The sequence below is a fragment of the Sebastes umbrosus genome, chromosome 17 (assembly GCF_015220745.1).
Source record: "Sebastes umbrosus isolate fSebUmb1 chromosome 17, fSebUmb1.pri, whole genome shotgun sequence".
Taxonomy (NCBI): Eukaryota; Metazoa; Chordata; class Actinopteri; order Perciformes; family Sebastidae; genus Sebastes; species Sebastes umbrosus.
Window position 1 is genome coordinate 13,976,345 of NC_051285.1, and position 25,142 is coordinate 14,001,486.

At 41.0% G+C, this 25,142-nt stretch overlaps 1 protein-coding gene across 6 annotated transcripts in view; it reads right to left on the reverse strand.

Annotated features, from left to right (window-relative positions):
- Nucleotides 1–2,567: 2,567 nt before the first annotated feature.
- Nucleotides 2,568–25,142, reverse strand: part of LOC119475747 (periostin-like) — a 28,334-nt gene continuing 5,759 nt past the window's right edge. For 2 of the 6 annotated variants that reach the window (XM_037748739.1, XM_037748738.1), the window contains 21 exons: nucleotides 23,383–23,447; nucleotides 23,107–23,264; nucleotides 22,867–23,031; nucleotides 22,597–22,743; nucleotides 22,252–22,393; nucleotides 20,096–20,308; nucleotides 19,872–20,006; nucleotides 19,615–19,763; nucleotides 17,786–17,922; nucleotides 16,542–16,672; nucleotides 16,221–16,351; nucleotides 14,460–14,562; nucleotides 14,304–14,371; nucleotides 14,153–14,198; nucleotides 13,547–13,582; nucleotides 11,152–11,493; nucleotides 11,013–11,036; nucleotides 7,768–7,812; nucleotides 7,445–7,531; nucleotides 7,284–7,319; nucleotides 6,399–6,960 (listed from right to left, as the gene is read on the reverse strand). In XM_037748739.1, coding sequence (XP_037604667.1) covers nucleotides 6,902–6,960; nucleotides 7,284–7,319; nucleotides 7,445–7,531; nucleotides 7,768–7,812; nucleotides 11,013–11,036; nucleotides 11,152–11,493; nucleotides 13,547–13,582; nucleotides 14,153–14,198; nucleotides 14,304–14,371; nucleotides 14,460–14,562; nucleotides 16,221–16,351; nucleotides 16,542–16,672; nucleotides 17,786–17,922; nucleotides 19,615–19,763; nucleotides 19,872–20,006; nucleotides 20,096–20,308; nucleotides 22,252–22,393; nucleotides 22,597–22,743; nucleotides 22,867–23,031; nucleotides 23,107–23,264; nucleotides 23,383–23,447 — 2,419 coding nt within the window. In that variant the 3' untranslated portion in view covers nucleotides 6,399–6,901. Of the gene's footprint in view, nucleotides 2,579–6,398; nucleotides 6,961–7,283; nucleotides 7,320–7,444; nucleotides 7,532–7,767; nucleotides 7,813–10,972; nucleotides 11,037–11,151; nucleotides 11,494–13,546; nucleotides 13,583–14,152; nucleotides 14,199–14,303; nucleotides 14,372–14,459; nucleotides 14,563–16,220; nucleotides 16,352–16,541; nucleotides 16,673–17,785; nucleotides 17,923–19,614; nucleotides 19,764–19,871; nucleotides 20,007–20,095; nucleotides 20,309–22,251; nucleotides 22,394–22,596; nucleotides 22,744–22,866; nucleotides 23,032–23,106; nucleotides 23,265–23,382; nucleotides 23,448–25,142 lie in introns of those variants that run through there. The other 4 variants (XM_037748740.1, XM_037748741.1, XM_037748742.1 and 1 more) reach the window with 4 other exon arrangements.

Here is a 25,142-nt window from a genome sequence, read left to right on the forward strand (position 1 = left end):
TTTATTTCACAACATTAAGCACATGTTTACTGCGACCCGAAAAGTGACACCGAGGAGTCTGACAAAACGTCAATATGTGACAAGTTGGGATGAGAACGTGTTGAAATAATTTACTGTATATGGACATAAAATGTATGTGGGCATGTAATAATAATTAGTATAGGGTAGATGTTTCCAAAGTCTGACACATAGCTACTATGCAGGTATGATGAACCAACACCTAATTGATTAAAAAATATAAAATGATATACAGTAGATAACATCTGCAAGCACTATAGTTTACTGATGCACATCTGTTTTGTTACCCAATTTGCTATAGCATACAAAACCCACACACATTGTCTGAGATCAGTGGAAGTGGCACATTCAGAGTGGTTTGGACTCGTTTCTCTGTCACAGTACATTGATCACAAAGCGAATCCTGGATGGCACTTTACTCTCATCTCTGCAGAGACTACCCTCAATCCCTATAAATTCAGATCCATAGCTGTTGTCAGCTGGTTTTAATTTAGAGTTGGAGGAGACACAACAGAGCTGTCTGGCACTGAGTTTGGAAGGGAAGAGTGTGCTAAGACTTTGGGTCAAATCCTGGGAGGGGATACAGAGTAGTTTCAGGGTAGTAAAATGTATCCAAAAATGTGTGTTCATTGGGGAAAGTAGTGACAGTACAGGAACTACTTATCCCTAAATACATATGTCACAAGGTCAAGGTAGGTCACTAAGAATAATTTGTATGTTCATCAAGCACTGTTCAAAAACTAAATTATTAGACACATTTACTTTGTGATCAATAAACCAAAGACAAAGAAACAATGCTACACAAATCAAGTGTTTAAAAAAGGAAAAAATGCAAGAATAACCCCATCTGCTATATAAAGTTTGTTGTGGGTTTGTGTGGGTATGGGTTTTTATTGGGTGGTGAATTGTTAAAAATATGCTAAACTACAAAAAAAAACATTACAGAGGAAAACAAACAAACATACAAACAAACAAACAAACTGTGTCACATGGAACAGCCAATATTGGTTTAATTTTCAAACAAATATGGGGCAAATTATGCTGAAAAGTTCATGTTCAATAACAATGGCATATTGTCACTTTTATTACAACCAATTTAATCATTTACATTCACAGGCTGGTTTCCATTCTTTTTATGTGTAGTTGTTAAAGGGCTGTGAGTTCACACTTGGCCAACTGTGTGGTTTCTGGAACAAGATGACATGATTTAAATCACATCAATTATTCTGGGTCCAATTTGTCTTAGTGAGTTTCATCCAACAGTTTTATTTCTTCGACTGCTCGTGACAGAGTGAGACAGAAGGGCTATTCTGTCAACCCTACAGCATCTTCACGAGAAATCACTGATTTCAACCAAACAGCAATTTCCGGTGCTGAGAAAAGAAGCAAACGCCAAAGTGCCAAAAAACAAATGGCCACTTGAGGCTGGCTCCAAAAGCGAATAAATCTCCGTAGACCCTCATGTTAAAATGCCCAACTTTACAGCAGAAATAAACATGTCTACAACCTGGTGCAAAAAACTGTTTTGGTCTCTATAGCTAATTTCCCTGTTCATGACAACTGTACGTATGATGAATTTATTATAAAACCCACCCATTTGAATTATATTAAGGCATAAAGTTCGGCATAATTAAGGGCGTGGACGCTAGCGACGCATTTCGTGCTTTTTCCTACGAATTTCCAGCAACATGTGTCAATTTCCACCCGTTACATGCATACAGTTTTCAAAATAAACTTCCGTCTTCACAGGAAACTACTTGGTTAGGTTTAAGAAAAGATTGTGGAAGTGGCGTAACTTAAGTGCGGAAGTTACATGACTCACACAGGATACACACACCAGTTTCCTGGGCAAAAGTCTGATGATTTTTGACCCACCCATCCCCCCTGACCTCCTCCGTACTTGTCACTCTTTATACTTTCTGGTTCACGATTACGTGGATTACATACAAATTGATTTTGTGCGATATATACAAATTACTTTTCACAGGTATAATTATGAACGGTGTATGAGAACAGCCTGTCCAGTTTGACGCCTGATGTCAAGTCAAGTGGGCTCACAATCAGGCGTTTTCTGGACTGAATACATAAGTTAATGACATCCATGAGATGTTGCATCTTTGTTACCGACATTAATACATGAAAATATATATATTTTTTTACTCTATGACATCATAGAATCGTTATAGTTTTGTTGTGAAATTTTACATGAACAAGGGAGATGGGCAAGAGAGAGTTGGGTCGCTATCATGGATGTATAAAGAGAACTGGATACAGCGTTAGAGGCGGGGCCCCGTTCATTCAAAGTTGATCAGTGGCACATGAAACCAAAATGGCTCGACTGCAGAGTATAAAATTAACCGGATCTTCTGCACTGCGTCCGCATCCATGGGCCCATGTAGCAAGCACCCTAGCGTTTCCTTTAACCACACCTCCCAGCCTCGGTCCAGCCGCGTCTGTAAGTCTATGGGATACCTTTTTGGGCCCAATGGCACAGACACGGAAGTTGTAATTTCACGGTTTGGCCACTATGTCAAATTGGCTTCAGAGCCCGACGCTCTTCCTGGAGGCTTGGTCGTCGGACTATTTCTTTGCTCTGTGTGGTTGCCAGGCAACCAGCTAAGACTTGAAATAGTCTGTTTTTCGTTCAAATGGAAATGCCATATAATGTGATTGAGCTTTAGGTGGAGCTTGGTTACTCTTGGACGGATCCAGTCTAGCTGTTTCCCTCTGTTTGCAGTCTTTGTGCTAAGTTAGGCTAACTGATTGTAACCTTACATTTAACAGACAGATTTGAGAGTGGCGTCAATCTTCTCATCTAACTCTCCATCAGAAAGCATAATCGAACTGAATTCCTGTAATGGCTCAGACAGCACTATAGGACTGTGATGTGTCTTGTAACAGGTTTGAATTAAGGGTATTATTGAGTCCAGCGGTAGCTGGCTGTTTCTGGATTGAATGATTAACCCAGCACTGCAGATGAGTTATGTCATTTTCTACCTCATTGCTGCAGGGTTAGTAGTTTATAAACTTCAGTAGAAATCCAGCCTTGCATAGTCATTTGTGGCTCATGTCAAGAGGTCTGGAAAAGTTCTAAGTCAAATGTTTGGTTAAGAAAAAGCAATGCCGTGTGTTAGTCATTGATTCAAACTGGTTGAGTTTTACTCCAGTTGGTGCTCATGTGTTTAATTTCACTAGCTGGCATACAAAATAAAAGTCTCAGCAAGGGCAAAAAGTTGCCAATGAAATTATACAAATGGTGTGATCAACTGTGACTCAGTCTGAACAGTGATAGATGATTTAACCACACATCATCAATCATGTGAAATAACACAACGGAATGCAGGCAAAGACAAGCAAACATTTTGCCTTTTGCATGCATCTCTCACTGATGAAGTATTGAAGCTCACATTTTGTGAACAAAAGGCAGCAAGTTTTTTTCAGCGGTATATATGTTAGGCAGTTTTATCCTAAAATTGTTTTAAATTAATTTCATTCATTCATTTCCCTCATCAATCTACACTCAACACCCCATAATGTCAAAAAGTTCAACCTCATGGCTTGCTTTTTGTCTTATATAGCCAGGTGTGAGCCTTTCCCAATCATGTCCAATCAGCTGAATTCACCACAGGTGGACTCCAATCAAGGTGTAGAAACAGCTCAAAGGTGATTAAGAAAAATGGGAGGCACCTGAGCTGAACTGCAACAAAGGGTCTGAATACTTATATCAATGTGATATTTCAGTTTTTTCTGTTCAATACATTTGCAAAAAGAATTCTAAAATCGTTTTCACTTTTTCATTTAATTTGTATTAAATTTCATTAAATCATTTAATAGCCAACAGGTGTATAGAAGTCTATGAGAACTCGAGGCTTCAAAAAGGCAGTCCACAGACCAATGGGTGACGTCACGTTGACTACGTCCACTTCATATATAAAGTCTATGATTCTATGTAGTTAATAATCTTTATGTTGACTGCATCAATTGAAAAGAATGCAAAGACTCTGAGTTTCTATACCCCTGTGCTGCATGAGCACACACAGTAAACTAACACTATCTATCATGACCTCTTTTCGTCACCTTTTTATCAGCACTCTGTGACGTTAAGCCAGCAATGCTTGTGCAAACTACAACTCCCCTCTGCTGCAGTCAACTCCCCTCGGCCGCCGTTGCCCTGGACGAGCTGCCATGGATCATTTTAATGATGTTGCAACAGTGCACATAGAGTAGCCTACTATTTCGTAATTTCTAGCTCACGGTCCCATGGTCGTTTTCTTCTCAGAAGGAAAAATATGTTTTGATAATCTGCAGGAAAATATGAGTCGCACATGAGATGCACACTTGTCTAACATTACTGGGAAATGCGCTCCAGCGAAATAGAGCATTGTGTAACTGTTATGTAATTCCTTAAATCTGGCATATTGCTGTGTACAGTATTTACAAGTATACCTTCTGATAAAGAGATGCAAAAGATAAATCTGTACAAAATGTTTAGCTTTTCATGAAGTCTTTTTCAGGAAAACTTTTGTCAAATGATTCATGTGGCAGATGAGCCATGTGGCAGTCCAAAGCCTATTAGAGATTTGCAAGTGTAGGTCTAAATTCTCAAGAGAAAGAATTTGCTCTTCTCTGCTTGACACACCCCGATGTTGTGAATATACAACACATTCTCATCCCAACGCGTTACATACCATCAAGTTGTCACACCCCTTGGCATTACCCTCCACCAACTTGCCCCCCCCCCCCTATCTCTCTGACCTCCTCTCCCCCTACCAACCTCAACGGTCCCTCAGATCCACCTCAGCTGGTCTACTTTCCACCCCCAAGTCCAACCTCCGCAGCTTTGGGGACAGAGCATTCTTCAGGGCAGCTCCCAAGCTCTGGAACTCCCTCCCAAAACTCATCAGAGACTCCGATTCCCTCACCATATTCCAGTCCCGCCTCAAAACCCATCTTTTCTCCTCTGCTTACTTGTAGGTTTAGGAAAGAACTACATGGTTGGGCTTATGACTACTACATTTGTACAGTGAAAATGATACTGAACGTTGTGAACATGGCACATGAATGAACAGCTGATTGTAACATGAAAGTTAAATGTAATGCACGGGCCATGAACAGCAGCCAGAAAAGATCGTGGTTTGGGTTAAAATAACTACAGAAGTGGCATTACTTAAGTACGTTTTTATGCTGCGTTTCAGACAACTCAGAACTCGAAAATTTCCGACCTCCTATTAGAAAAAGTAAAATAGAACTCCACTCAAAGTCGGAGTTCCTACTTGTGAACTCGGGGCAAATCAATCTACCCCGACTTCCCAAAGAAGCAGTTGTCTGACGTCACACAACAATGGGAGCGCACATTGTTAATGATAAATCATCAACGAAAAGGCAACGTAAAGTATATTTGCCTGTATCTAATTAGTATATAGTATCATATAGTAAAACCTCTTCTGCATGTAAATTGACGTCAATATGCCACCATGCTATTGGGTAACTGGTTACGGTAAGCATTCTCTGAGTGTTATCTTCTCTGCGCAAATGTTATTCTGGCCCGAAAAAAATATGGAGGCTGCACTATTGAGAGTTCAATTGTGTGTACACTTGCCAAAGAAACATCTGTTTGTCACGGTCAGCCATGGTTTCGTTTACATTTGGCGTTGCGCGCCTGTAACACTTGGAGGTCGGAAGTTGGAAATTTCAACTGGGAAAATTCCAACCTCCGAGTTGTCTGGAACGCAGCATTTGACTCCATTCGTCCACCCCGACATCAATACACGGACTTCATTCATTTTCGTAGATATAGCTACGAACAGTAATGCACTGTAATCCGTGCATATCCCACAAAATCGATTTGTGTGCAATAAAACACTGGACCTTCGCCCAGGAGCCTGATGTTTGTGTACCGTGTGAAACCAGAAGTCAACGGTGATCTATTTGTCAAGTTACCTACTTAAGTTACGTCACTTCTGGAGTTATTTTAAGCCAAACCAAGATATTTTCCTAAACCTAACTATGTAGTTTTGTTGCTTAAACCTCAGGAAGTTGTTTCCAGTGAAGACGGAAGTTTATTTTGAAAAGACTGTATGCATGTTACGAGCGGAAATAGACACGTGTTGCTGGACATTCGTAGGAAAACGAACGAAAAATGAGGAATAACCTTTTCGTAAGATATCATACGAACTGTTGTATTAGAATACATTGATTGATTACGTGGGTTGTATACAAATTATAATGCATTACTTTTTGTAGGTATAGCTACGAACAGTGTATGAGAACAGCCTGAGCCTGGTTGTATAATGACAGGTTCACAATCAAGAGCATGAAACATTTTGATTTTGTGGAGTAAAAACAGTCATGGAAGCCAGAAAGAATTACAGAAAACTGTATAAAAATTAATTGTATTTTTTAATCACCATGTGATAATTTACAGAGGTTCGGTACAGCATCTAATGGTAGCAAAACACTGTTTTATTTTTATTAAAATGCATTCATTGTACAGAATGCGAGCACCATAAAAAGCATAAAAAAATCTTCCCAAGCTATCCGTTTACAAAGTGACATGATTAAAAAAAAAAAAAAAATCTCTCAGTGGTAGAATATATCTCACCTTAAACACCATCTACCACACGGCAAAAGTCCATATTTCCCTTGCACACTTACATGAAGGGTATTCTAATTTCATTGCATTGCTATTACACATCATGCCTACAGTATGGTCCAAATGGAATAGTAAACATTCTCACTGGTGGTTTGGACAAAGAAATAGCTAGATTGATTTGATCTGTCCCTATTGGTCCACAGTTTGTCAATCCTCCAGCACTCGACCAGGAGCACTGGAGAAGCATTCAGTCTCTGCGGTGAGCCCCAAGGTGTTTTCTCTCTGTCGGATTCACTCCCTTGGCTTGTGGTGACGCCTGACAAGCCTTGTTCTCCTCCTCCTCATTCCAGCTGTAAAAGAGGAGTTAGAGTTAATGCAGGGAATCAGAGGTGTCAATGAAGACAAGGACAACATAAAACATGCCATGTGGAACATGAATATATGGAAAGATATGAAACGTGAAGAATAGGTGGAAGGACTCAAAGGTGGATATAATGGAAAGAGGAAAAAAAGTGAGAAGAATGAAAGGAAAATGTAACAATGGCAATTTACAGATTAGAGAAATTGCCATGCATATTTTCCAGCAGTGATTATGTGTTTTTTGGCAAACTCTTTTTGGTCTGATCCAACATTTTGTGTTGATGAATGTGTCATCGGCAAACTATGCTCTTACCTGGGACTTTCCTGGCAGCGGCGAATTTACCTCCGTCTGTGAAACAAAGAGACAGCACAGTCAATCACTGCATTTGGGCACAAACTCACACACACACACACACACACACACACACACACGCACACACAAATCTGTGCAGATCTGCAGTTCTGAGCATTCACCTTGAATGAGTTTGGTAATTCTCTCCGATTCCGCATCGATCAGATTTGGGTCGCCGTGGATGGTGGTGATCTTAGAGAAGTCCGGGCCTGACGTTCAAAACAAAAACCATTAGATCCAAAATGCGGAACAATTTGTCTCTCACACACACAAAATCAAGTAGGGAATTAAAAAACTGCATCTCATTTTCTTTTCCACCTTGAAGTAACCTTTTATCTTGACTGAAAGCATATTAGTAAATGTGATTATTTCAAGGAGGAAAGGGCACAAATATTTGAAAAAAAAAAACTGTTTGGTATAAAGTGTTCGTGTAAGGAGATCCTACCCTCAATGATATAAGGCTCGTTCACCGTGGTGTATCTGCTTCCACCTTCGGACCGGCAGCGGAGAAGGGTGTTGAAAGTCATTTAACGACTTAGCAACGACAGACTGACAGGTACATACACCTCGCAAAAACACCTCCTCCGCCACCGCCAACACAAAGTCAAGCACAGTTGTGCAGCATTTATAAACACATAGACACACACTCACAGGGTGCGAAGCACAGGTGTGAGATGGGGAGGGGGGACTCGGCTCAGAAAAATAGAGCAAAACTATTTTTCTTAGCTTGCACACTGAGCTGCAAGACACCAGTGAAGCAGTTTTAGGTGAAAACAGCTTAAAGCTCACCTGCACCCACACAAGCTAATGACCCAATGGTGTGAGTTGGGCACCCTAACATTGCACATTATAGCTGGCACACTGCTCACACATACACATCGCAGCTGTATTAGACAGAGATGATGGGATTTAGTGACGGAGAGATGAAATCAGATGGATAAGTGATGAGATGGACAGACATCCAAATCATGGTGCACCATGGGCAGTAAAAGAATTTGGTTTTATATGTATGTTGTGATGTAAGCCTAACCAGAGGATGGACTGTCAAAATCAACTTCATTCCTCCATTCTTTACTGAGCCTATACAAACATCATAAACGAGAATGAGCTTAATGTTTGGCCAAAGGTTCAACAGAGTGTTCCCTGTTTAAAACATGGCTGGTTCTCCATCATTGGATCATGTGTTTACCTAGATGATTGGTGATTATCCTACAGCAGCATAACTGCTCCGGGTATTAAACATTCACTGGCACTGTTTTTCTGTTGCTAACCTACTTTGTGTCTGATTGTGATGAAAATACAAATAGGTAGGACTGTCTAAGGTAAGAAAATGGAGCATTGAGTGTAATCATAATTTTAAATATTGGGGGTTACATTCGTGTTTGATTGGTCGTGGCACTCTTAACTTTTGAGCCTTTAGATTTAGCTGGATAGGATAGGTCCAGACGCCAATACAAGTTCTGCTTGGGTCATCATCTTCATTAGCAGCCAGTGCGGAGGTGATTATACAATCCTACATTGTTTTTTTTGTCTTTGTTGGGTAATAATGCAGTCATATAAGCAGATTTAAACATGTGGCATGATGCCACTGGCACACAGATGAAGGTATAGGGTTCTTACTGGTTTTTATCCAATGCAATTAGTGGTTGTGACCATTTCCTTTTGGTTTGCTGCAAACTAGCTAGGAGATAATGACTCCAGAAATATCAACCAGTTTGATGAAATAGAATGTCTGTGTTGTTTCAGGATGTACAGTAGATGCTTGGTTTTATGGACCAATACTGAATGCTGATCAAGAAACTGAGAAACTGAAAAAGTTAGGCTCAGGCAGCAGCAGAAGTGTTGGCTCTTAGGACAAGCCAGCTACAGCAGAGCAGGATGTAAACCACATAGGTTGATGGTTTGTCTTTGAACCACCAGCAGTAAGCCAAACTGCTAGCATTAAAGATAAAGAAATAGCTGGAAACACACATTGGTAGCCAAAACAACAAAGTCACTGTGCTTGTGACTGTAAGATAAATGATTGTTAAACATGGAATGTACATTCTTAAATAGGAAAAAATGGTTTTGATTTCCAAATACATTTCACAATCTACAAAACATTTAGAGGCAGAATGAGAAGGATTTGTCGGATTTGGTTTGAAGTTGGTCCCTCCTCCTCGGCTCAACGTCACCAGAAGTGCACGCCCCCCTGACTGCGGTTAGGGTTAGGGTGCTCGCCAGCGGGTGAAAGCCATCCCCAGATTCACTTTCGTTTTGGTTCAAGCTTTGACCGCTTGCTGTTTTGCCTCGCTATATTTGCGTATATTGTTCGCTGTGTCTGCCATTTTTGTAGCTTCCTATTGGATGTGTGCTTATGATCTGGCACCGGGTCGCTACGTTTTTATAGAGGTTGACGCCCAGAAACGTCCCAAACACAGCAAAATAAGAAAATACTGGGAGAGGGCAGGGTCTCTGCAGATACAGACATCGTGTACTTTCCATAAAACTGGCTTGGTTGCTAGTCAACTGGCTGACAGACTGACTGACTGACTGACATGACACTCAAACTTACTCATGACACTCAAGCAGTCATTTATGAGCAAAGTTACAGTTGTCTAGACTCGTGACTGTGATTGGCAGAACACTGTAACTGGGCTGAACAGGACAGCGACTGGCCAATCACGCCCCGGAGCGTCGGGCCACTGCTTATGTTGAACCCTGTGCCAAATGGCGCATCAATGCACAGGCTTACAAAGGCTGAAGCCCTGGGTTCCGGGCCTCCAACCGATTAAGGGGCCTCACGAGATACGAGCATCAATTTTTTTTAAATATATATTATAAATTAAAATATATATCTGGCACACCGCCACCATGAACAATCCCACAATAAAAACATGAAAAGATCCATTAGATTTAACTAGTCGGGGACGAAGGCTTATCCAGGGCGAGCACAAGTGACTCAGTAGGCGGGCCCTGATCCTAATGCCAAAAAAATAATAATTTTTATCGAGGTTATATAAGTGTAATTTATGGTGCTGTTAGATTGCTGCCAGACAGCCTCATTAATTCACGTGCGGGCCTGCCTTTGTGTGAAGGCAAGCAACCATAGTTAAAATGTTGTTTTTGAAAGGCTAAACGCCAACAAATATGGATTGAAGCACAATATTTCATTAAATAAAAACATGAACATGAATTTTGGAAATGATTGTATTTAGTCTTTTTTCAATAAATTTTGACTTTTGGACTTCACAACGCTCTGGAGACACACAAGTTGGAAACATATAGATCATTTTCACAGTTGTAAAAATAAACATTCCAAATGTGTCCCAGTTTATTTCCTGTTGTAGTGTAAGTGAATAACATCAGCTGACAGGAAGTAAACTTGGACCCAAACTATAAAATTAGGGTGCATGATTAAGAGGGATTATTTTTGTATGAGTCTATACATTTTTTTATTTTATTTTTAGGAACATCCTACTCATTCTGCCTTTAAAGCTAAAATGGTGCACACCATGAAAATGATGTCTGACTGATGTGTATGACTTAATTGATGATCACCAAGGAAACGTGAAATTCACATTAGATGATGACGTTCAGTTAACTGTGGTCAACAGGACCGCGGATGCATTTGTTAAAAGAGCTGTTAGAAAATGCATGATCTAGACTACCGTGCTCTTCAGGGGACTAAACACGTTACGAGAAACTGACCTGTAATTCTCTTTCCATCTCCACCTGTGTTAAATAAAACATGTTGTTTTGTCGAAACCTTTGTGAAGTCAAAATTTGATCATCTAACTTATCATTTGCACTTAAAATATGAAGGATTTATAAACGTTTAGGGACTTACCATCGATAACTCTTGTAACCTTGGTAAAGGTCTGCTCTCCTTCAACGACCTTGGTTATTTTTGTTAAGGAAGAATCCCCGTCGATGACCCTGGTTACTTTTGTGAAGGTAGGGTCCCCCTCGATGACCCTGGTTACCTTGGTGACCACCGGCTCCCCCTGAACAACCACCCTAGTGACTACTGGTTCCGTCTCGATGACTCTTGTAACCTTGGTAATGGTAGGCTTTCCCTCGATGACCCTGGTCACCTTGGTGATAGATGGATCTCCCTCGATGACCCTGGTCACCTGGGTGATAGTTGGCTCCCCCGCAATGACTCTGGTCACCTTTGTTACCTCAGGGACTGTAGCGAGGGAGAGGTAACATGAGTTCAGAACTTCAGAATGATAGAAAGAAAGGTTATCTTTTGAACACACCCACATTCTCTCTATTATGAGCGAAGAAGGAGGCTGGAGGTCAAGTATGTGAAGTTATCAAAGCATGCAGAACAAACAGAGGATGATGTGTGTGGGATATTAAATTGCATCCATTTAATAACTGCTGCGGTTACGCTCCATGTTCCAGTGAGCTGCTCCCGATGGACAGATTTAATTTTCTCCTCCGTTTGTTGAGTTTCACATTACATACATGTTTATAATTTATACAATATTTAGACATTTTGGTATTTAAAGAATCTTGTCTACTAATCTGAAAAAGATACGATAAGAGGAGAAAATGTGACATGTTATATAATCCTTTAACACATTCCCATATGGTGCCAGATATATCTGTAAAACTCCTCTTTTGAATCAGCTTCAACAGAAACGTTTTTTTCTTTCACTTCTTTTATATTTTCTGCTTCTGAGCGATGATATTCGTAATGTGATAGTATTAATATGAGCACTAAAGAGATGAACGCTGACAGATGTGTGTTTGTAGGCCTTCTAATCTTTGGCCTGAGGTCACTTGGTACGTGGCCTAGTCCGGCAATCAGAGCCAGACGCACGTCTTTCTCTTTCAAACAAAAGTCAAGAAGAGATTTAAGTACTTCATGTTTAAAACTGTGGCTGCTTTGCCTTGTAATTAAATACTACTACGAGGATATACATGATTTGCATAATAGATTATCCCACCCATTATCTAAACTGGAAAGATAATATAATGATGTAATTTATAAATGTGTGTGTGTGTGTGCATGAGTAAAGAGTGAGTATTCTACATTGTTTTACAACCACTTGGGCAATTTATCATTCATATACAGGTTTTATTTCGTTTTAAAATCAAGATCGAAACTTCAACTTCTATTTTAATTTAAACCTCTTAATATACAGTATATCAATATGAGGAATAGTTTGTTTGCTTCACTAAGATGAGTCGCTCTTCCTATTCAGGAGGGTTAAAAAATAGTAGAAAATATTTTAACACTAGAGAAAATGAAATCAAGGGGTCCTCTCAAACCTTTATTAAGATATGGACTTTTGCAAGAACCACTCGATAAAGAGGAGGGTGGAACCCATAAATGTCCCATTACAGTAGTGAGCAATCCCCCCTTCCCCTTTATTTATTTATTTATTTATCTATCTATTATTACTTTTATTTTTAATTATTATTATTTTTTTATTTACTTTTTACTTTGTTTGAGTAATCAATACAATTATTTGGTTATCTTATGTTTTTCCGTCCTTCACCTAAAAACCTATGGGTGGGTGGGTGTTAATGAGGACTTCAAGTTAATGTATTTGTGAATGGTGCCTCTTTGTAGTCGGGGGTTGAGCAAGTGAATTGAAATCAAATATATATGTTTTCTATGTTCTACTCTTGTGGGATAAAAACTTTGAAAATCAATAAATATTATATATATATTATATTTCCAAAAGATAGTAGAAAATATAAATCATACATACGTACATTTGTATTTCCATACATTTATAGCATAAATCTGCATGTCATGTGCCTAATTACCTTTGAAGCATCGGACTTCATCCCTCCTATGTTACCCAATACATGAAGGCTCCCATCTGTGTGGAAGTGCACTGGACTCAGCCCAACTGCATGGACAGCATCCAAGAGTCCTCTATGGTCTCTGACCTTGTTTGCCTGCTTTGACAGCCTAATTACCTCATTCCTAACGGAGCTGATTAAATATGCCAAGGAGGTCTAAGTGGACTTAAGCAATAGTGCGAGTGGATAATCAGAGGAACGATCATGGAAGTGGCCTGAATGGAGCGATGACATGCATATGACTGCAGGCTGGATTTCACTGGAAGAACAGATGCTCATTTTTGAACAAAGGACATGAATTGGTTCCAAATGCAGTAACGCCTTTACTGTCACCACTAATGATAAATATGTTGCATGATCATGACACATTCAAAAGTTGTCTTTTAACGGTGTGGTTAGTAATAAGACACCCTTACCTGTTTCAACATGTGTAGTTGTTGTGATAATCCTCCCTGTGAAGTAACACAAGTAGTTCAAGTTAATGGTGCCTTCAAATGAAACTCGGGAGCTTGTGTTTATAACATGGGAAGTTGTGTACACAATATGCTTGGCGTTCATGCAACTGCAATATTAATGTTACTGTCTGCGTCTAGAAGCCACAGAGGCTAACAATTTAGCAAGCTAGCAAGTGGGTAACATAATGCAGTAAAGTCAAAGGCATAATGACAGAGGAGAAAGATGAGGCTGTTGAGAATATCAACATTTTCCTTAAACATATTATAGAATTACGAAGAAAAACAATAGACGACTGACATTACAATATATTCGCTTATTATGTACCGAAAAATGAACTTCCAAGGCCTCCGCCATTTCTGACAACGTCAACAAACACGTCACAACTCGTAAACTCTGACCTTTCAGATATTTTCCAATTACGATGTTGTGAATCCCACAAGAGGGAGGCGTTTATATGAACTCTTCTCATAAACACGGTCAACACAACCCCATTTGAAGGGACTAAAAGTTGCAGATGCAATAATATCCACACGTCATGCAGAGATAGTGGTGCTAAAGAAACTTACTTAAGAAGGTGAGTGGGATCTCTTGATAAGTAAATCCAGAAACAAACTAAAGAACAAAAAGCAAAACAGAATGGAAAGTAAATAATAGAACAATCCTCTTTGATCTCTGCATATCCAAACATACTGTATGTGTATTTTCTCCTCTATCTACCTTTATTTGGATGTACTTAATCAGCTTCTTCAGGAGGACCAGGAGGTCCTGGCGGCCCACGGGAAGGTCTGTAAGTAATATACATCATCAAAACGACATAACATAATGCAGCACAGAGCGTACATAAGAATGTATAGTAATGTCTGCTGTTCTCACCCGCAGGATAGAGGACATTCTTCACCACATGGATCACACCATTTGTTGCCATCAGGTCGCTGTCTGGCACATTCACAGAGTTGACATGAATAGAGTTGTTTACCTGGGAAAAACGGAAAAAAAAGTCAAACAATGTATACATATCTATTTGTCACGGGTATCAATAAACACATTCTTATTTTATGAGGTAATGGTTTGACATGAGAGATTTTGATGTCAGATGAGACTTAATAGGAATCCCAGGCCGTGTGCTCCATTGTTGGAAGAGAGAACTGGGAATTCCATTCATGGTTAATTTCCTGCAATTTAAGGTGGAGGTGACCGAAGGTGGAGATGCTGAGTCAGGGAGGGATAGGTTTCCCTTCTCCTCTACTTCCTCTCTCCCCCACCAAATTGAGCCACCTCTTTTAAAAACCTAACCACATGTTTCCATGAATCACTGCCCCCTCTTTTTGGTGAATTATCTCAAACAAGCTTTCCTGTATCCATTAAGGAAATCCTGTAGGCCTGATACGAGACATGGCTGATAACCTGATCAGCGCGATACGAGAGAGACGGAGTGCGAAATTGAGGTAATGCATGGGCGAAATGACGATAAAGCCGACATGAAGACTAATGAGCGATAGCGAAGCAGACAGAGAAAAATGGCAGGTGGTGGGGAGCGGTGGGTGAATACAGAGTGTGGGTGTTGATGGAAATGACAGGAAGCCAGGTTTTATTACGTCTGGCTTTTCTCCAGAGATCTCCAGCTTTGAAGTAATGGATTAGCTCTGGCTCTTTCATGCTATTGTTTAAATGAGAATGTGGGGAAAGATTGGGTTTAAGTCTCACAATGGAGGCTTTGAAACAATGTGCGGTCTTTAAAATATGATTACATAATAGAAATATGCTCTTAAAGTAAAAATTAACCCTTGGGTATTATCTCCTCAGCTTCTTCTTCAGTTGACAATTTCCTACATTTCCCAGAGTGCATTTTTTTCAATCAAAAGTAGGCAGGAATTGAAAGTCACCCGGTTATCGTTAACAGGCCATTAAATAGGTGTTAAAAGTCGCCATAAACACCATAGATATGGGTCATTATGGGCCTACTACACCTACTACGTTGTAAAAGTGAAACACATTGTAAATTGTTTTGAACACAAACAAAACATTTTTTTTTAGGTTCAGGCAACAAAACCACTTAGTTAGGTTTAGGAAAAACATCGTGTTTTGGCTTAAAATAACTGTTTCAAAAGTGAAAGTGAAACTTTCAACACAAATGAATACAAATGCAACGTTGTTGGTTTCACATGGGATATGAACCCCAGTCTCCTGGGTAAAAAAAACCCTGTAGTTTGTGTCTTGTGTCCTATCCTTCAGTGCCTGACTTCTGCTTCTGCTCCTGTCATAATTATTACGGTTGCTAGAGGTCGCTGTTGTCTTCTTTTATACCTTCTTTCAGTGATCTACGATGTGAATAAATGATAAAACCTACTATTGGGTGTAGTAGGCCCCTATTGACCCCCGTCTATGGTGCTTATAGCGACCAATAATGCCGATTTAATGGCGAGAACAGTCTACTTGTTTGTGGAGTATAATCATGGTTACACATCTTACTCAAAACACAACATTCTTGATGTATTGAATTTCATGTGCTGACGCATCTGTTGGTGCAGAATTTATACCCGTTTGATTGCTCAATGACAGATTCAGGAAATCAGCCCCGTCTCTTTGATTCTAAGGACACAAATACACACTTAGGTGATGGCTGATTGTACTTACGGACATAACTTGCAGGTTCTTGCCCTGGAGGGTTTTGAGCAGATTGGTAACTCCTCCCTCTAATCCTCCATTGATGAAGATGCCATTACTGAAGTGGTACAGCAGGATGATCCTCAAAGCATTCAGATCGCCTGTCAACGACAGCAAAAAGCATGAACATGATTCACACACTGTGCAGGAGAGCTAGCATTCTTCATATTTTCTCCGCTCAGGCTCGCATTATATAATTTTAAATAAGAACAAGCTAGCTTGACAGCTATCCCCAATCTTCAAAAGGGAGATGCATGAAAGGATGCGTGTTCATTTCAGTCAAGTACTCACTTTTGAGCAGATCGAAGTCCTCTCTGCTGAGACTATTAAAGGCTTCGTCGGTTGGTGCAAAGATGGTGTAGGAGCCTTCCTGTTTCAGCAGATCAGTCAGACCTGCTGTCTCCATCAGCGACAGGAAAATCCTACATTTGTTTAAAAAAAGAGAAAAGAAAGGAAAGAAGAATGTCATCAATTCACACAATCAACTTACAGTACCGTACTGCAGGAGTGAAATGACGCCTCTATGTGCAGGTTGCATTTTTACACTTTTGGGTTCTTGGGAATGATGATGTTTTACAATCCACAAAGGCAGAAATAAGACATAAAAAGTATACATTTTGAGCCAGTTATGTTGTCAATTTCAGTTTTTCATCACAGCAAACTATGGTGTTTCAGGCTGAACAAACCCAAGCCCATAACTACATCATCTTTCTCCACCAGGGAAAAGAACAGCACTGGCTATAATGGCACAATGAGTCCTGTGCTGTGAGGAGACCAGATTATATGTCGCGTTTGGGCTAAAAAACAGTAGGGAGTTACTCATTTTAGACAGGCTTTTGGGAATGTGATATGATGGAGCTCGGGTTGGGATTTGAGTGAGACTGTGTGGTCCTATGCACACAGCTGCTTCCTCAGTTATCAATCATCAGCCTCTACTGATGCCAATATCTGCCGCAGAGCCAAAAAATGTGAAATGTGTATGGTAAGGCATTACCACTGATGTTTGCAAATTTTATTGTCCGGAAAGTAAATATATTAAAAACAACAGATAAACAATGATTACATCTGATCTGATTAGTAAATAAAGGAACAGTGTGTAACATTTTGAGGGATCTATTAGCAGAAATGGAATTTAATATTCATACCTATGTTTTTATTAGTGTATAATCACCTGAAACTAAGAATTGTTGTGTTTTTGTTCATATCTTCATATCAAGCAGGTCCTCTTATCCGAGTCCGCCATGTTGCTCCGCCGTGTTTCTACAGTAGCCCAGAATGGACAAACATAATACTGGCTCTAGAGAGAGTCTTTCACGTTTTTACGTTACCTGAAGGCCACCTTAGTTCTTTGACATGCTTGTGAAAACTGCGGTAACATTACCGCAGTCTTGAAAAGAGAGGAGTGAGCACAGGGGTACTCAGTTGGTTGCAATCTGCAACCACACCACTAGATGCCACCAAATCCTACACACTGTACCTTTAACGTAGAAACAAGCACAGCAAAAAAATTGCATAAAATAAGATGTTGTTCTTACTTGAACCGTCCGTCAGCAATCAGGAGCTTGTACATTGTTTTCTCGGCGGGCTTGATGATGGACTTCATAACATGGAGGGCGCTTTTGCTTCCCTCTTTACTGCCTCGCACCATACATGCGTTTTCTATGCAAACAGCCTAACAAAGAAGAAGAACATTCAGAGGGAAGGGTTACAGGTCTAAAAGTCACAGTATAAAAATCTGGTATCTATTTAGCTTATAGGGGAGGGAGGGTTGTCACACTCCTATTTGATTGCTCATGATCAATCAACAAGAAGAAAACAAAAAGATTCTGTGAGGAAATGAAACCCAGCTGTTCCTAATATCTGAACCACCGGAGCAGAAACACACTTCATCTGCCAAGAGCTGGACTAATTAGCTGTTCCATTGCATTTGCTTACAGTTGAAAGACAGCAAATATCATGTTAACACTTGGTAAGGGGCCCCGTAATGGCTTTCAGATTTCCAATATGGAAGCAGGCGCTCTCCATTGTCTTTCCATCACTTTTTATTTATCTTATTTCCCTGATCCTTCCTGATGCTCTAATGCAGTGGTCTCAAACTCAATTTACCTGGGGGCCGCTGGAGGCAGAGTCTGGGTGAGGCTGGGCCGCATCAGGTATTCCACAAAAAAAGCTTTGTTAAAAAAAAAAACAATCTTCTCAAACGTCATTATTAACAGTTCTTTAACTTGAATGGGTTCTTCTGAACATGAACTGTCCTGAACATGAATGGAACATTGAAGAACATGAACGGTTCTTCTGAACATGGCCTCTATTGCGTCTCCCACTTTTCCTGAAATTGTCTGTGCTCGTCACCAACCTTTCTCTTCACTGCAGGCTTTGAAAAAGACATGATATATATTCATTCCACTTGGTGTCACTCCGCAATAAAGTTGTGCCTGCTGTGTTTGTGTTGCTCTGCAATTACACCACCAAACCGCTAGTTGGCGGCGGCGTCTCTATGAGTTTCCTTCTTCTTCTTGTACTACAAACAGAAACTGAGCGGAGTTGGAGCTAATAACTGTTGAACCACAGAACTTTTACTGACATTACTGCAACGCCGAAAAGAGAAAATATATCTGAGTGGATTTGTGTGAACAAACATTGAAAAGATGGAGGCAGAGAGAAGTAGAACTTGGTCCTGGCCGCTCAGCATCGCTGAGAGACTGGACCAATCACAGCTGTTGCGGTCTGCGTCGCCGCGACGTGTAGTTACATTTCTGGAGAGGTGGAGTCAGGCTACGGCGTCGATTCAACGCAGAAGTATAAATCAAGCTTTAATCAAGCTTATGCGATGTTACACGGGCGCCGACATAGTTGTGAAATGTTTCTCTGCTTGCATCAAGCCCGGCCGATTGCCCGTCCCCGGGAGCCATATACCCCGCTGTGATTGGTAGGTTCGTTCAGCTCGGGCTCGCGCAACAAAGGGACCTTCCACGGCAAATTGCCATTCACATAAAACTCGCGGGCCGAGGGCGCCTGGTTAGCTCTGTTGGTAGAGCGGGCGCCCATGTAACAAGACTTGGTCCTGACCGCGGCGGCCCGGGTTCGAATCCGGCCTGTGGCTCTTTCCGCATCCACTCTCTCTCTCCCCCCTTTCCAAGACTCTATCCACTGTCCTCTCAATAAAAATGAAAAAATGCCCCCCAAAAAAAAAAAACTTTATAAAAAAAAAAAAAAAAAAAAAACTTTGCGGCCGCACTAACATTAAACTTTCATATCAAGGTGGGGGCCACAAAATATCGTCTTGCGGGCCGCAATTGGCCCGCGGGCCGCGAGTTTGAGACCCCTGCTCTAATGCAACAACAAACACAGACATAGTACTCACAGTGCGGTAAATGAAGACTCTGAGCAGTTTGCCAGCCAGTGTTTCCAGCAACTGTCCATTGTAGAGCTCACTCAGCCTGATTTTGAGCTTCAAGATGTGGTTTTGCAAAATGTATCTCAGCATGCTCTGCTCTGTCGTCATCACCTCGTCTGACAAACACAGAGAGAAGTTACCGATCTAAAATGACTCGGATTACATTAGATGCCAGTCCTGATTAAACATTTCTTCCATGAGAACTTGTTTGGAGATCAACTCACTAGTGAAGGCAGTGTTGACGGGAGCAAGGAGCGTGTACTCTGTCTTTGGACCCATGGCAGCGGCTAAGTCCAGTTCGGACACCATGTCGCTGAAAGTGCTCTGGGACTCTCCAATCAGCTCAATCCCTTGCTTAGCTGATATGAATCACATAAACATGTTGGTGATCACAGAAAAAACGATGTGGCCAAATTATTTGAAGGAGAAAATTCAAAATGTGTCTTACCTGAGTCGGGGATGAGCACCTGGTCGATGTAGTGGATGACGCCATTGGTGGTGACGACGTCCTTCTTCAGCACCATCTTGATTCCGTTGACCGTCAAGCTGTCGCCATTACAGCCGATCTCTATGTTGCTGCCCTCTTCGGTCTCATATATCGACCCGGCCATGATTGCTTCTGAACACTGGACACTGGTCAACATGTGGTATTTCACCAGGGCTGAGTAGGTGTGAGAGAGATAGCGGGTGAGAAACACTGATCAGATTGCACACTTTTATAGACTTTGTGGGGTTGCCTATACTTATTTTTGTATGCAATCCAAGGTTTACAGTTGCGATCATTACACAGCACACATGCACACGGACACACACGTATCCTTTCAGCTCTTTTAGAAGTATTTAGCCACTTCTGTTAACATTTGGATATGGCATTACACCTCTGACTGAGTCCAGCTGTCAAACTTAGCAATGCCTGGGCTGCAAAAGCAATGCAACGGCAACATGAGAAACGCTTCCAAACCCACAAAAATGCAATGCAATCAGTGTTGCACTATGGGCCAAATCACTCTTTGGCTCAAACCTATCAAGGCACAAGGCTCCACATCATCTATATATTTTCTTCCATGGTTGGTCAGCAAAGCCTGTCTGCCAAGTGTCTGAGAATTTATCTGAGGTTATATTGTGTCCCAAAGGGAGACACTCACTGAGGACGCCGCAAACTGGCCTCATGTTAATAGACTTTCCTGGCACGCCAGTGACTCAGCAGATAAGCTGCCACTGTGGAGACATGTGTCCCGCTTTTATCGTGCGGTTTGCCTGTGTGTGTGTGTGTGTGAGTGTGTCTACTCCTTTACTCCTGAGAATGAGATGGGTATCTAGGTTTTGATGTGCTTTTGGGAGGAATTTGCAGATTGGGTTTGGAAGATGGTTTTATTAACCTGTCAGCATGATTTAAGTTCACTTGAGGTCAAATGAATGTTAAACGTTACGTAAAGGATCAAAAACATCAACCAGAATAAGAGTCTACAGCCATGCCAGCGGCTCTGTGATGCTGTACTGTTGCGGTACTTTGAGCTAAATACTAATGTTAGTGTGCTAATATGTTCCCAATGACACTGCTAACACTATAACGTTTACTAGGGGTGTAAATCACAATTTTCATTACGATACAATATTAAATTGAATCTAAGGACAACGATACGATATCTGCCACAATACTATTTTGGTTTGATTCAATTCAGAAGCCGATCGACATGAGACCATATCATATGCCTACACAATCATTTACATTTTATATCAACTCACAAAAAGCATCTAAAATATGATTTCACAATTTTATGACTGGGCTCTGTAGAAAGGAGGTGCGCTTGGACAGAAATGGTGACAGACATTTCAAAATAAAGGCGTATCGTAAAGATGATGATATGTATCTGTTTTCACTTTGCACCGATGATATCGGATTGGCGATCATTAAATCGATATATCAATCCAGATTGATGGATCGTTACGTCCCTAATGTTTACCATGATCGTGATCATAGTTTAGCATGTCAGCATGCTATAATTTGCTACCACTGAACACAAAGTAGCCTACAGCTGAGGCTAGTGGGAATATCATTTGCTTTACAAGTATTTAGCCATAAACAAATTTAAATTTTATCTGATGATGGTGCTGTATGAAAAGTTCCATGACCTCCAAAGTGATTACAGTTCATCCTTAAGGGGACATAAATGTCTGCACCAAATTTCATCGCAGTCCGTCCAAGAACAAACAATACTTGTTGAGATATTACACTAAAAAGCAAACCTCACGTTGGCGCTAGGGGATACCCAAACTCATTAGGCTACATCATCTGGGAACCATGAATATCTGCGCCAATCTATCTGGTTGACGAGATATTTGACTGGATAAGTGAAAAAACACTGTTTCAGGGCATCACCAAATTCATCCTCTGGGGACCATCGATGTCCGAACTAAATTTCATGGCAATCCATCCAACAGTTGTTGAGTTATTTCAGTTGGGACCAAAGTGGTGAACCGACCGTCTGACCAGCCGACATTGGCTACAGCACAAATATTTAAGTGCTCTAAACCTCTGCACACCAAAAAATCAACCAAAGCATGGTATTATGTCATCATCAGTGTATCACATGTACAATGTACCTGCAATAACATCCTTGTCTCCCATGATACGCTCCATGTAGTCTGGGCTCAGTTTGTCAAAAGCTTCATTAGTGGGAGCAAACAGAGTGTAGTGGCCAGGCTGGTCCAGCTTGTCCATCATACCAGCGTTGATCACCGCTGACTGGGTAACAAGAAGACAGCGTGTCTCACACATTTTGTCATACTGAGATATACTAAACTGGTTCAAATATTTTGCTAGCAACACAGAGTTTCCAATTCATACTGTTTTTTTTTTTACACACGTCCCACTTCCAGCACATTAGTCAAATGTAATGTTGGCTTTTTAACCCATTTTCAGCTTTGAGTGCTGTTTATTTAACATACTCTGAAGGAGGAGAGCTCATCTGAGACATCCAGGACTTCCTTCATGTTGTTGCCCACGCCGCTGATGACCCGATCGATGACATGCACCACGCCATTTGTGGCCACCTGATTCCCATGGATGATCCTGGCACAGTTCACCGTCACAATCTTCACAGAGAGGAAAGCTTATATTAAGCCAAGACCACCGTTGGGGTCAGAAGTCCTTTATAGACACAATTCAATCACGTATTCATGCAATCTCGTGCATTTCAACACTGTGCATAAACTGACCCCATTCGAGTAGTGGTTGATGTAGATGCCCAGGTCGTTGTACATGGAAGTGACAGACATGTCGTTCTTCATGTCTTTGGTCAGAATACGACGGTTCACCATGTGGAAGTGAAGAGCGTTGTACAGCTCGATGTTCACGTTGCTCTCCAGTGCTGCCCGTACGTCCTGGGGTAATCACAACATCAGTAAAAAGTAGGAGAAATTATTGCATTTATTTGTATTCCCTTCTAGTCTACTTACAGGTTCCACCCGATCCCAGGCCTCATTGCTCGGTGCAAACATGGTGTAAGAGCCTCTGCCTTCAATTTCCTCTCTCAGCTGGGACATTTCAGCGTATTGCTGCGTGGTCGTAGCCTTTACAAGCCCCAGCGTACCGTAGACATGGTCAATGGGAGCCACTGGAGGGGGGGAAGCAGAGGAATTGTTCCTGCTCAGAAACAGACTACAATAGTACAAGTGTATTGAAATAGAAAAGTAAAAGTAGACCAGAAAGGGGCTGTGGTGAAAGCCACCAACCTGCAGGGCATCCTCTCATGCCCTCCAGCTTCATGTACCCAGGACAGCATTCATACAGGACCAGGCTACCAAAAAAAAAACACAAATATGTTAGACCTGTGATGCAGCTGATATTGAAAAACATAAATTAATGATATTCATGCACAGAATGTAAAAAATAAAAAGAACTGTAGGGTGTTGGAGGACATACAGTCAGAGAACTGTACATTAGAGTGATTTAGTAATAAAACCGAGCAAGATGCGATGTGTTTAATGCAAGCTGAGAAAACAAAGAAAGACAGATCAACAAAGATTTGACATCGAAGAGGAAGAAAAACAACCTCCGCTCTGGAGCTGTGAAGGGAGAGGATGACGAGAGCGCTTGGAATTGAGAACGGTGAGAGTGAGGGGATCTTACTCACCAAATAAAAAATCCATAATTGGGTGAAGCACATTTAAAAGTCAGAGCAGAAGAGGTGACGGTGTAAGAAAACTTCCAAAAGAGCGAGCGAGTCAAGGAGAATTAAAAAAAAAGACAAGAAAAACACCAGTAACATGAAAGTGGTTCATTAAATACATAGAGTGTGCACAACTCCCGGTAGGCCAATCCCAGAGAGAAGCTGGACTGGACTCAGAGAGAAAGACTAGCCCGAGACACTGTTAGCCAGCCAACATCATTTCCAATATCTCATGCAACGGCAATAAACCCAGGAAAGAAAATTCCCAAAAGGAGATCAGTAAGCAAGCCCCTATAGCTCAACAGCTCAAAAACTATTATATCCAGATTATTGTTGAGTAAAATATGTAAAGGAGCACTTTTACTGGCAGAAGTATAAGGGAAGGAAACCAGAGCTTTCCAATATATACTGTACTTTATATTCATCTATACTGTAAGTATGTTAACATGAAAACCAGACAGGGGTGTCTGCCTCCCCCCTGCACTTTCTCTTGGCCATTAATCTAATTCCCAAGGAAGTGTCCAAGAAAAACAGAATCTTGATATACAGTCGACTTCTTGTGACTACGGGATTGATTTAGATTTTTTGGGCCGGAAGGAGCAGCTTATGAAAACAGAGCTCAAAGAAAGTAGAAACATCCTGGCAGGAAGTTGAAAGGACCTGCTAACACGAGCACACCAAGGGAGCTGTGCAGCTGACCCACGCTCTTCAATCTGTTGTATGGGTTACGGGAAATCAAGCTGCACTTTATTGCGGTGTTACGAATGACATAATGAGGTGTGAAAAGACTGACAGTGAGCCACAAGTGAGTATTCTGTAAAATTCACTTTTAAATGATGTTTTCTCAAGTGTAGTTTTACTGAAAATGAGCCAGAGACGGTAATCAAACATCCAGACGTTTGATTTGGACTCATCCCAAGCTAACACAAATCCTCCGAGATGCAAACAAACTAGCAGTGAGTCAACATTGGATGATCCACGAGAGAAACAGCCATGAAATTCCCGAATGCTGGAATGAGTTTAATTAGGGTTTAACCCGAAGGAGTTCATGGGTGTGTTTGCTAAAGAGGTTTGCTTTGACAGTTTTCCTGCTTTCTGTTTTCCCATGGAAATGCTCTGTTTCTATATGAACTCTGTGCTTTCTCTACAGGCGCCACGTCCAAAAAACTGTTTGCTTTCCTTTCAGAAATGAACAGTAGTGATGCATTATGCACGCGCAAAACACTCCTTTCATAACCACTTCAAATACACACACACACGAAAAGCAGCATCACTCACTTTCTCCCCTCAACTCCCTAAAATGACTCACATGTTTTTGGCAAA